The sequence below is a fragment of the Morus notabilis genome, unplaced genomic scaffold, assembly GCF_000414095.1.
Source record: "Morus notabilis unplaced genomic scaffold, ASM41409v2 Scaffold256, whole genome shotgun sequence".
Classification (NCBI taxonomy): Eukaryota; Viridiplantae; Streptophyta; class Magnoliopsida; order Rosales; family Moraceae; genus Morus; species Morus notabilis.
In genome coordinates, this window is record NW_010367627.1 from 416,332 (window position 1) to 429,723 (window position 13,392).

The window sequence follows — 13,392 nt, forward strand, 5'->3', positions numbered from 1 at the left end:
CCTTTTTTTTTTTTTTTTTGTTGCCGATTCATGCTTGTTTGGCTATTGGAAGACCATAAACCATGCCACAGTTACAACTTTTTTTCTTTTTTTTTGCTTGGAGTTACAACCTATTATATGGTATTAAACTGTAAGTTATAAAAAATAATAAGTTATTTGTGCATAAAAGTTTAAAATATAAAGAAATTTTTGTAATAAAGTCTTTTGGGGTTTGTTTGTAAAGTGGGTTCAAACCAGAATTATAGGTGATTCTATTCACACCCTCATTTTTACTTTTTACACCCCTTTTTAAATACACACCCCACATAATTTTAAAAAGATTAAATTATTTTTTACACACTCTATTATTGCAAGACTATCCCTAACTATTTTTATGATATAATCAAGCTTTAACCATTTTATTTTTCTTTTCATACCCACCATTTTATTTTAATTTTTTATTTGACATTATTGTTTTTTAACTCTTTTTTTTTTGAAGTTTTGGGCATAAAGCCTTTTTTCATACATAAAAAAACTATTAATTACATTTTAAAAAAATAAAAGGAGATAAAGCATAAGGGCAACATACTTATTATATCAACTAAGGTATTGATGAAAATGGCAAAATGGGAAAACGAATTTTTTTATTTAAAAAAGAGAAAGAAACATTAAGAAAATCCAACTTTATAGAAAGCTAAAAAAAAATGAAATGATTACCCTCATTTTTACTCTCTACACCCCTTTTTAAATACACACCCTACATAATTTTAAAAGGATTAAATTACTTTTTACACACTCCATTATTGCAAGACTATCCCTAATTATTTTTAAGAGGCGTTTGGTATGCGGGAATTAATAGGAATCATATTCTCAGAAAAGTGATAGAGAGTAATATGATTCATAGGAATAATACATTACTATGTTTGGTTGTTTGCATGGAAGAAGATCCATAATAATAATATTAATAAAAAAATATTATTATTAATAATAAAAATAATATTATTAATATAAGAATAACATTATTAATATAATGATAATAATAATAAAAATAATATTATTAATATAAGAATAACATTATTAATATAATGATAATAATAATAAAAATAATATTATTAATATAAGAATAACATTATTAATATAATGATAATAATAATAAAAATAATATTATTAATATAAGAATAACATTATTAATATAATGATAATAATAATAAAAATAATATTATTAATATAAGAATAACATTATTAATATAATGATAATAATAATAAAAATAATATTATTAATATTATATTTATTATTATAATAAGATTCTCATGATTTTGAGATTCCTGGGAATTTGAATAACACCATGTTGGGTGGTATTCAAATTACCTTAAAATGAGAGAAAATGAATCCCATGGTAATCACTTTCTTGAGAATCTAAATATTATAATTCTTGTACCAAACATGGTAATATTGTATATTCTCATTCTCATCCTTAAGATTACTGCATACCAAACGCGATATAATCAATTTTTAACCATTTTATTTTTCTTTTCATACCCACCATTTTATTTTAATTTTTTATTTGATATTATTGTTTTTTAACTCTATATATATATATATATATTTTTTTTTTTTAAGTTTTGGGCTTAAAGCCTTTTTTCATACATAAAAAAATATTAATTACATTTAAAAAAATAAAAGGAGATAAAGCATAAGGGCAACATAGTTATTATATCAACTAAGGTATTGATGAAAATGGGAAAATGATTTTTTTTATTTAAAAAAGAGAAAGAAACATTAAGAAAATCCAACTTTATACAAAGCTAAAAAAAAATTAAATAATTAACCTTTACAAAGACAAAAAGATTAGTTAGAAAAAATATAAACATAAAATTAATAAAAAAGATAAAAGAAAAATCATCATACAAAAAAAAAATCTCCATGTAAGTTTTTAGATGTCAGGTGAAAGCTTTTTCATGGATTTTAAAAATAACAATAGTGTCTAATTTGAGATATAATATTGGAAGTTTTTTTAATAAAATTTTATTATGTAATTAAATTTATCATAATTATCATTTTTTCATCATTTTATGTGATGGTCTTTTTGTCATAAGGATTTTTCATTTAAAAAGGACGCAGAGAATAAAAAGAGGTGTATGAATAAAAAGATCTATTCAAATTTTATGAGAGAAAATACTACATTTTAAATTCAAATTTTTTAATGAAAGAAAATATTGTTTGAACCGGTCTGGAGTGGTTCGAAAGCTTCCTCCAAACTTCTGTGAAACTTGTCATTATGCAATTGATGAGGCTTCTAAAGTCCATTAGTTTCTTTTTTGTAATCAGGGAGGCATGGCATGGGAAAGACCGCAAGTAAAACTCAATTGGAAGGAGTTGGGAGAAAAACAGCAAGTTACGGAAATGCCCATGAAGGGGATGGAAATAGCCTTGTCATTTTCGTCTACGTATCCTATTAGCATTATTGATGAGAAGTTCAAACAAGTTCTAGAAATTTCCAAAGTACAAATAGGCCTAAAACTAGAGCATGCAAAGTGCTTTGTGCCTTTGGATACAACTACAGCTCCTGAGGGGAAACGGGAAACTTCTGAGGAAAACCTTTGGACCCCCCAAACTTCCTCCATTGTACCTGAAAATCTCCCTGGTCTTTTCCTCTTATATTGCATGGAATTCCTTCAGGATGATCCCCCAATAATATCAAACTTCGATAAGAGTCCAAAACTCAACAGCAAAGGATCAAAAGAGAAGCTGAATAGCTTCGAAAGGGCCTTCTCATTGGATCTTGCTGTGTTATTCGGGCTGATCTATAACAAAGAAAATGGACACAGGACGGACCGACAATTGCAATCAGTTTTGTGTCGGGACGGCAGGCCACCTTCGCAGTTGCAAATGCTCGGGCACAAGGAACATCAATGGGGTCCTCGATCTATGGAATTTTGTGTTTCTTCCTTTTCCAAAGGCTTTCACATCTGAGGCTCTTAACTTTTACTGCCTTGGATCATCATCACCAGTTTTCTAATCCAAGCAGGACTTATGGTCAAGCTGGTGCATTTTCTGCGGTTATTGGGGCATTACTGTGGATAAGAATGAGGAAAAAATATTTTATTAATTCCAATAATTTACACAAGCCACTAAAGGGCTATTTCCTAGATTCTGGGTGACCGACTAACAATAAAATTAGGAATAAGTTCTTTTCTCCAATGAGTTTATCCAACTCGTGTATATATATAGCCCTTTACTGAAGATATCAGCTAGTTGATCTCCTGTGGGACCATATGGTGCAGATCAATCCACTATCTAGCTTCTCCTTGATAAAGTGTCGGTCCACCTCGACGTGTTTTGTTCGGTCGTGTTGGCATTGGATTATGTGCAATGCTGATTGCTGATTTATTATCGCAGTAGAGGCTCATCGGCCCACTCCATTTAATCTTCAAGTCGTCCAATATGATCTTCAACCATAACAATTCGCAGACTCCCTGTGCCATTGCCCTAAACTCGGCTTCTGCACTTGATTGAGCTACAACATTTTGTTTCTTACTTCTCCATGTCACCAAGTTGCCTCCAAGGAATGTACCATATCCGGAGATAGACCTTCGATCCATACGAGATCCTGCATCTGCATCCGTGTAAGCCTCAAAGACAAGTTCGGAGTTCCTCTTGAACATTATTCCCTTTCCTGGGTTAGCCTTTAGGTAATGAAGCACTCGGTAGGCTGCTTGTAGATGGACCTCTTTGGTACATTTCTCTGTCTACTGTTTGATCACCTGTGGCTTCTCTAAGTTTATGGTTCGCCTCTATAGGAGTTGCTGCTGGTTCACTAGCGAGCATTCCTGTTTCTCTGAGAAGATCCATGACATATTTCTGCTGTGAAATGAAGATGCCTTGTCTTGAATGTGCCACCTCAATCCCAAGAAAGTATTTCAACCTTCCCAATTCCTTAATCTCGAACTCTTTGATCAGACGCTACTTCAAGGATTGTTTCTCCCTCTCATCGTTTCTTGTTACAATAATGTCGTCCACATAAACTATCAAGACTGTGACTCCCCCTGAATCCGAGTGTTTGATGAAGAGGGTGTGGTTTCCCTGACTTTGCTTATATCCGGTGGCTAGCATCACTTTGGTGAATCTTCCAAACCAAGCACGGAGTGACTGTTTTAAACCGTACAATGCTTTCTTTAACTTGCATACTTTTTCTTTTTCAACTCCTCTGAACCCAGGGGGAATGGTCATATACATTTCCTCTTCTAAGTCCCCGTGAAGGAATGCGATCTTCACATCATACTGTTGTAGGTCCCAGGTATAATTGGCTGCCAATGACAATAAGATCCTTACTGTGTTCATTTTTGCGACTGGCACAAAAGTCTCTTGATAATCCACCCCATATGTCTGAGTGTACCATTTGGCAACTAGTCTTGCTTTGTAGCCCTCTAATGACCCATTTGCCTTGAATTTTAGAGAAAAGACCCATTTGCACCCCACTGCTTTCTTTCCCTTCAGAAGGTCCACTATCTCCCATGTTCCTTTTTTTCCAGAACATCCATTTCCACTCCCATAACTTTTCGCTATTCTTCCTTAGATAATGCCTCTGAGAAAGTGTTTGGAATAGCAATTTCATTTAGACTCGTAAGAAGGCTTTTATGTGATGGTGAAAACCTCTCAAAGGATTCAAAATCAAATAGTGGGTATAATGGCCTCTTGGTACATTCGCGGGTTCCTTTTCTTATAGCTATAGGCAATTCTTGGTTAAGTGTTTGAAGGTCAAGATATGAAGGTGGGTGTTCTACCAATAAAGGCAAAGTAGGTTCAGAAATTATTACCTCATTCTCAAGAGTCAGGTTGGAGATTTGAACTTGCGTAGATTCAAAGGCTGGGCCCCGTTTCCTTGAGTACGTCTTTTCTTTTCCAAAGCGTATATGATCAAGAGTCTTATCCTATATAGGAGACACAAATGGTATTGGGTAGGCTGTGGTAGGTTTTGAGGGTGCTGCGGATTCCACAAGTTAGGAGTGGGAGGATGGGATGATGAAGAAGAGGATGGTAGATCACGAAGGAAAGAATCCTTATCTTCTATAATAGATGGCTCCCCCTGAAGATAAGGTTGAGCAAAATATGGTTTCTCTTATGCAAATGTGACATCGGCTGAGACAAAGAGCTTTTTGGTGGGTGGATGATAGCATTTGTACCCTTTGTACCCTTTTTGTGTGGAAGAGTAACCTACAAAGACACATTTGACAGCTCTAGGGTCCAATTTTCCCCGATTGTTGCTATGGACATGAACAAATGAAGTGCACCCAAAAATTCTAGGTGTAAGGTTGTTGGTTGATATCAGAATGGAATTTAGAAAGAGCTTCCATTGGACTTTTTGACCCTAAAACCCTTGAAGGAATTCAGTTTATGATCTAGGAAGCGGTAAGAATGGCTTCCCCCCAATAGTGTTTTGGTACGTTATGATGAAACAAGAGTGCCCAGGTAGTTTTTAGGAGGTGACCATTTTTTCTTTCTGCAACCCCGTTTTGTTGTGGAGTTTTTACGCAAGATGACTAATGGATGATTCCTTCTTTTTGGAAAAAAGGAGACAAGAACTGATTAAAGTAGTCTTTTGCATTGTCAGACCTAAATCTCTTTATTTTAGTACCAAACTGATTTTAAATCATCAAGTGGAAATCGGGAAAGATGTTACTCACATCAGATTTATTTTTGAGCAAAATGATCTAGGTAACTCTAGTACAATCATTGATAAAGGACACAAACCAACGTGAACCGGAGATATTTGGAGTAGTGGAAGGGCCCCAAATATCACTGTGTATTAGATAGAAATGAGAAGAACATCTTTTATTACTAATAGAAAAGGAAACACGAGTGTGTTTTGCATCACAAATGTCACAATGAAATCCCCTAATATCTAATCCCCTAAATAAAGAAGGAAAATTTTTAAAACTGCAAAAGAAGGATGGCCAAGGCGGTAGTGGTGCAAGCAAATGAGATCCCTTTTGGAGGAAGACAAAAATGAGGATGTTAGGCTCTTCCTGATCATATGTGAAAAATTCGACGTCTCAAGGTAATAGAGTCCATCATTTTCCTTAGCACGTCCAATCTTCTTCCCCAAATCCTGATCTTGAAACTCACAATAAGAAGGGTAAAACGTAACATGGCAATGTAAGTCTTTTGCAAGCTTTTGAATAGACACAAGGTTGGTGGACAGTTTTGGGACATGTAAAACATTTTTAAGGATAAAACTAGGTGTGATATGGACATCCCCTACCCCGGCAACTGTGGTTGTTGTTCCATCGGCAATCGTAATTTTTCTATTACTTGGACACGGGGTGTAAGTTTTAAATTCGTTTGAGGCATGTGTCATATGATCCGTAGCTCCCGAGTCTAAAATCTATGAATTCACAAACAATTTATCTAAAGCATTTTAGTCCACAAGAGAATGAGTGCTTACCTAAGAGTGCCAAAGAGCAAGTGTTGGAGGATGGTTTCTCAAGGGTTCCCAACAAGTTCCTCAATTTTTCTATATCTTCATTATTCAACCCGCTATGGTCTTGAGTTTGAGCTTGATCTTGACTTACTTGGGAGGTCTTATATGCTTGGCCTTGTTGTCGTTGATGCTGTCCTCCTTTATTTCCCCATTCACGGCTAGTTGTTGAAGGTTTTCCATGTAATTTCCAGCAGCGCTCTCTTGTATGTCGTGGCTTTTACAGTAGGTACACCAGAGATCTTCTCGATTTGCTCCCTTTTTATCCTCCGTTTTTCCAAGTTCAGCTTTTGGTGGTTGTTCCAAGATGAGACTCCGTTGTTTGTTACTAGAGGTTGCGAGTGCAGATCCATCAACTGCTTCAGGTTCAAGCATCACTCCTCTGCGACTTTCCTCAGCCCGGATTAAAGCTATTGCCTCTTCCAAGGACGAGATTTCCAACTTCCTGGATTTGTATAAGATCAAATTCCGGGTTTAAACCTGTAAGAAAGTCATAAACTCGAGCTCTTTCTATGAATCTTTTCATTGCCCCTGCACAATCACTGCACTTCAAGTCAATTACCCTGCAATAATCCAGTTCTTGCCACTGGTTTTGCAGAAAATTAGTGTATTCTGTTACAGTTTTCTTTCCCTGTTTGGCTGCCGCTGTTTTGATCTTAATCTCGTAAATCAAAGCTGCATCACGGACCTTAGAGTAGGTTCCATGTGCAGCATCCCAAATCGCCTTTGCGGTTGGCAGAAACATGAATGTGTCGCTGTTTTCAGGTGTCATGGAATTCCACAACCAAGACATGATCATGGAATCCTCTTCATCCCAAGCTTCGAATCCAACATCTCATTCATCCGGTCTAGTCCCAAGAAAGTGACTTAATTTTCCTTTTCCCTTTAGAAAAGTCCTAACCAATTGGGACCACTTCGGGTAGTTTCTGCCATTGAGTCTATAGGTTGTCTGTATATTCTAGAAATCGCCTGAAGAACGCTGGATCTGTTCTTCCTCATGCTGTTGGGTTGCTTGAACCAAGGGAGTTGAAAAGGTTGTTTCTGACATCTTTGAATTTATTCAGATGTGGGATCACAAGAAAGAGGGTAATCCGCAAAACAAGAAACAGGAAAGAGGGTAATCCGCAAAGAAAAGGCAAATTCAGGAAAAAAAAATTGCGGAAGAAAAAACTGTAATGGGAAAAAAGGGAACTACGATGAAGGCACTTCAGAGAAATTCGACTATGAAGGCCGAGGAAAAAATCTATGAAGGCCAAGGAAAAAATCTATGAAGGCCGAGGAAAAAATCTATGAAGGCCGAGGAAAAAAAATCAGTGAAATTCGGCTATGAAGGCCGAGGAAAAGAAGGATTTATTTCTACAAAAAAAAGCCCTATGGCTCTGATACCATGTGGAAAAGAATGGAGGAAAAAATATTTTATTAATTCCAATAATTTACACAAGCCACTAAAGGGCTATATATATACACGAGTTAGATAAACTCATTGGAGAAAAGAACTTATCCCTAATTCTATTATTAGCCGGTCACCTAGAATCTAGGAAATAGATAATCACATGATCCCTAGCCCTAGCCGGGCATAATCCTTAGGAGATAATGCTTGCTTCTAGAAGATAATGCTTGCTTCTAGAAGATAATGCGGTTATTCCCACAATTACTAATCGTGGGTAGGAGAGATTATGGTTCTCCAACCGAGTTTGCAATTGCTAGAATCATAGAGGCAACAATTGGATTAATATGCTTTGTCCTAGTAGAGCTCCTTCTTAATCCTGCAAGAGCAGCAACTCTTGCAAAGACTGAACTTTCACAGTGCATTGGAGTGCTCCGAGATTGTGTTGAAAATGTAAGTCTTTTTCCTACACAGAAAAATGTTCCCGCTTCTAGAGTATTGAGAGAAAAGCATCTTCAGCTAAAATGCCACGTTGATGATCTAGAAAAGTTCATAGAAGAAGCTGAAATGGAGCCAAATTTCTGGTTCTTGCCGTTTGACAGTGTTTGCTACCATAAGCTACTAGGGTCATTCTCAACATTGATGAATCTTTTGCTCTTTGTTGCCTATGAAATAGAATTTGTTTTTGTTTTTGAAGCATCGCAGGAGCAAGGAGGTGATCTGGAGGAGGTCCTGAAACAAGTGAATGAGGATCTAGAATTTTTCAAAATGAGAGTTGAGTCTATGTTGTTGAGATGCATTGAAAAAGCCACTTCGATCACGACTCTCCAAGTGTCGCCAACAGAAGACTTCTCACATGGCATTGAATTGGGAAGATTGGCACATGAAAATGTATCAAAGCATTTGGGTTCAAATGATAAGGAAGTAGATGCCATTCTAAGTTGTTTCCTACGACATCTGGTGGAAGTTGTTGAGAAGGAATACACTTGCGAAGGTACAGAGAAGTTTAAGAGGCAATTGGCTCTTTCCTTAACTGGCCTTGGGTTTGGCACCCATAGTTTGGCAAGGGAAGCTAATGAGATTGATAAAAAAGTAAAAGAACTAGCTAAATTGGAAAATCCTTCCAACAATAAAAATTTGCACAAAATTTCCTGTAAAAAGTAACTGCTGAGTTCATAATATATGTACCAAAAGCATCAACCTGTAAATAAATGGGTGTGCTTAGACAATATTTGATCCCTAAGCCACCTATTACTAATAGAGTAATCTAATATACGAAATATCAAACCAGCATGACCAATTTACGTTCCCATAATGCACGTCTAAGTTTCTCTAGGTTAAAGACATACAAAGATCTAACCTTTTTTTGGCACCAGGATATAATCTTCTTTCTTTCCCATGGCATTTGACTTCAGTGAAGTGACATTAGAACTTCACGATCTCTTTACATCAAACTAAAATACAGAAAAGAACTTTTTGCATACTTTCAGATACTCAACATTCAACAAAGCTACCATTTCAAGAGCACTATCAACTTCATCACAATCATAAAAGGTACTATAAGTTGTCATAAATCCAGAAAAAATGCATTCATATTCATGTAGATCTCAAGTAAATCCAACTGCATACATTAGCAAAACAGCTCAGTCCACAATACTTGGCATCTCTATAAGTACTACATTGGGGAATAAAAAGGAATCCTTAGTTTCCCTCATACTTTGGGTCGGCCATCACATAATGATAAGCTATTACCAGTACAAAAATGAAGATACCCAGAAAATTGGCAAAGAAACCCAAGTCTTGGTCGTCAATCATCTGTAACAAGGAACGAAAGATTATAAAATTAATATTACCACGCATCAATAATACCATATAATATAAATCTTTATTTAAGCTGAAAACCAAGTTTGCCATAAACAATGGAGGAAACATATATGCAAAGATTTAAAAAAAAAAAAAAAAAAGGAGGACTAAACATGGACTACTGAGCGGGCCAACCACAGAGACAGAAATTGAAATTTGTCAACAAACTCAACAAATATTATTATGTTGCCCTCTCCAGTGGGTTCAAAACACCGAAAGAATCATTCGCAAGACGACGATTCTCATCCCCTCTTCAATTGGGGCCACATCCACATTTTGATGGACTACTTCTATTTAATTGGGGCCATATAACACTGAACTGAATTCATTATGCCTGATTTGATTCTTCTTCTTCTTCTTCTTTTCGTTTTTTTTTGTTTTTTTTTTTTACAAATTTCATTTGACAACTCTTCCATATTCTCTCAAGTAATCCCTTTTTCTTCTGAATCATAGCCTATTAACACTAAGAATTTTCTGAAATCAAGCTTCCCATTGTCTCTAATCCACTCTCTGCCTACCAATTATGGCTTAAGTTCCAGATCCTAAATACGTCATCATCAAAATCTTCAATTTCCCAAATTAATAACCTATATCACGAGACACCTAAACATAATCTCTAATTTTCTGTAGAAACTGCGATAAAACTTGGGCATAAAGCACCGATTATGACAGATTGATCGATTTTCGTGGAGAAAAGCCCTAGATTTCCATTTATCAAATGACTTGATACCACAACCAAGGAATCAGAGATCTATACAAACCAGAATCAAGAAACGGGAATACTTCCAGGTCAAATAGAATTGTAATCGAGAAATCGAGAAATTGACAAAAAGAAAGAAAGAAAGAAGGAAGAAACTCACGGTGTCGGGAGGCGTTCTCTGAGTCAACGAAGACAGATTTGCTTCCGATAGAGTGAGAAAGCCCGATGAATTAGGTAAATGCCCTCCTCAAAACTATAACCATTTTTATCAGGTTAATTGACCTTTTTACTTTAACTCTAAAATAATAATAATAAAATCTATTAATGCTCCTGCACACGCAAGTCACGTGTTTAAGGGAAATTGCATTTAAACCGAAAAACAGAACACAAAACATACAATATAATGTTAATGACCTATGAAGGACAGGCCCAAAAATTAAAAAAAAAATCTCTCTAACACATTAAAAAACAAACAAAATGACTTGATTTGAAAAAACCCTTCCATGTCCGAACTCCATCAAGATAGTCGTCCGAACTCAGGGACATATCACTAACCCCGCATAGAGGGAATATCAGCAACACGACATAAATAAAATTCTAACAGGACTAAAAAACTCACGCCATCGGTAAACAATCTAACCAGCTGGGAAACACAACCAAAATTAAAAAGTTGAGAAACCACCTCCGTTATTACAAAACAAAGCCAAACACATGTCGGTGACCAACAACTAAAGAATGGCGACAATTGTCTCCTTTATTACACATTAAAAACTCAAAAAAAGAGATTACCCAAGATACACCGATCAAATTTTTAAAAGACAACCGGTCACCACTAAAAAAGAGCAAAAGAGCTGTAGCAAACTAAACGATCTGAGAAGATACTGAAAAGGGGTCGAGTCAGTCTTTCTATCCACTATCTAAACCCTATTTAATTTAGGGTAATTGCTCGTTTTATCCATTTAAATTATAAACTTTGTCACATAATGGTTCATAAATTTTAATTTGTAACATTCCTTCCTTCTAAACTTGACAACTATTACAAATTTCTCATTTTTATTAAAATGTTAACTGAAAATGACATGTGGAGCTTGTTCCTCAAAAGAGTTGGATAATGGATTATTAAATGTGAAAGTACGATGTTACCCCTAAACTAAGGTAATATATAATTAATCAAATAAACTTATAAAATTACTCTCTCTCTCTCTCTATCTCTATCGTGCCCAAACAGACACTCTTCCCCCCATCTCTCCCTCCCTCTCACTCCCGTTCACTCTCGATTCACTTTCTTTCTTACAAAGTATATCTTATTTTTGTTATTAGTTTACTGTGAACGACGGAAATTCTCCATTAATCCCGTAAAGTGTAAGCTGAGTCTTGAAAATATATGTATTGTTAGTTGGTTTTGGGATCGATAATTAACCCACTCTTAGTGGATTTTAATTAGGGCAAAAGAAGTATATTTTATATGGCACATGATCTTTGATTATAAAAACAACTTCGGCCTCGTTCGTTTCGCTGATTCGAGTTTATAATTTGAGTTGAGATGTGATTGTATGTGAGAATTTTTTACTGTAATAAAAAAGTTAGATGTGATTATTTGTGAGAGCTTTTTACTGTAGCAAAACTCAAATTTTAAACTCGAATCAGTGAAACGAACGAGGTCTTCATCTTTTTGGGTCATAGATAGTATTTTTGCAATGCTGTTATTTCTTCTAGCGTGGATATGGAGGAAAAGAAAGACAATGAAGATGATGATTGGACAATAAACACGGCTCTATCAATTATAAAAGGAATTTTTGAAAAGAAAATCATTTATAAAGGAATTGGTTAGAAAAAATGGTGTTTAAATCTTTAAATAAAAAATCTAAATACTACATTTATTGACGTTGTCACTAAAATGCCCCAATTTCGTTAAAATCTTAATGGAAAGGAAAAATTTAAAAGACTTTTAAATTTTGACATGATGGATGTTAAAAATTGAATTTTGAGAGGTATTTTGTGACAAAATCTATAATTTAAGAAGGGTCACGTGAAATTTATCCTTTAATTTATATTAAGTGTTCCATTTTTAATTCTCTATTTTTTTTTCTATAGCATTTTGCACATTTACCTCCGAATTTATATTACTTTGATAACTTGCCTCATAAAATTCTTTTTTTGATAAATTTGTCCCCCAACTTGTAACGTTGTTGGAAGTTGTTCAATTTTATTGACTTTGATTTAAGAGATTGAGAATTAAAAGATAAGTATTATGATTTCAATTGAGATGTTTGTATTTTACGTAAAACATGCGACGTTTTTTTTTTTTTTTTTAATACCCTTAAAAGTTTTGGAGGTATACTAAAAAGGAAGTAAACATATTGGATCCTTTTATTTCATACTAGTTTTGTAACGTATTCCGCATATATTGTCATGTTAGAGAGACTCCAAGAGTTTATTGTTTATCGAATAATGAGAAATTTATTTATACAACTATTTAAGAATTTTTGAATTTAGTTTAAAATAGAATATATGTAAAGATAACAATTGACAAAAAAATAATTAAGTAGGAACACATTTTGTTAAAAAAACTTATTTCAACAAACTAAAAATAAAATAGGAAAATAGGTTTGACTATTCTATGTATGGTTAGGTATCAATACTCATGCCTCGTTCATTCACAACTCAAAGTTTATTGTTGTAGTTAGTGATGGAGCTAACCGTTAATCTTGGTGGAAGCAAAATATTATTTTATTTTTCAAAAATAAAAATAAAAAATAAAAAAATATACAAAAAGAAATTATAGTATTGTTGTTTTTAAAAACTATCAAATACATATAAAGCATTTGATAATGTAAAAAGAAAAAGGTTGATAGGACATTGTCTTAAAACATCATATTGATATAAAAACTATTTATTATACATATTTTTTTATTTTAATATGATTTTGATTAAATTAATAAAGTTATCCTGTAATAAAAGGTATTTTTTACTTTTATACTTAA

The 13,392-nt window shown here is 34.3% G+C and overlaps 2 protein-coding genes across 2 annotated transcripts in view; one reads left to right on the forward strand and one right to left on the reverse strand.

Annotated features, from left to right (window-relative positions):
* Positions 1–9,009, forward strand: part of LOC21404174 — a 14,600-nt gene extending 5,591 nt beyond the window's left edge. The window contains 3 exon segments of the mRNA XM_024175466.1: positions 2,309–2,804; positions 2,807–3,050; positions 8,109–9,009. Of these exon segments, the coding sequence (XP_024031234.1) occupies positions 2,309–2,804; positions 2,807–3,050; positions 8,109–9,009 (1,641 nt within the window).
* Positions 9,010–9,405: 396 nt separating this feature from the next.
* On the reverse strand, positions 9,406–10,703 carry LOC112094499 (dolichyl-diphosphooligosaccharide--protein glycosyltransferase subunit 4A). The gene is made up of 2 exons (XM_024175493.1): positions 10,569–10,703; positions 9,406–9,660 (listed from the first exon to the last, which is right to left on the reverse strand). Exon 2 carries the CDS (start codon positions 9,658–9,660, stop codon positions 9,547–9,549), a length of 114 nt encoding a protein of 37 aa, XP_024031261.1. The 5' UTR covers positions 10,569–10,703; the 3' UTR covers positions 9,406–9,546.
* Between the last annotated feature and the right edge of the window lie 2,689 nt (positions 10,704–13,392).

What these genes read in the sequence shown, in the direction of transcription:
- LOC112094499 (XM_024175493.1), bottom strand. Translation starts at nt 9,660, where the DNA reads ATGATTGACGACCAAGACTTGGGTTTCTTTGCCAATTTTCTGGGTATC.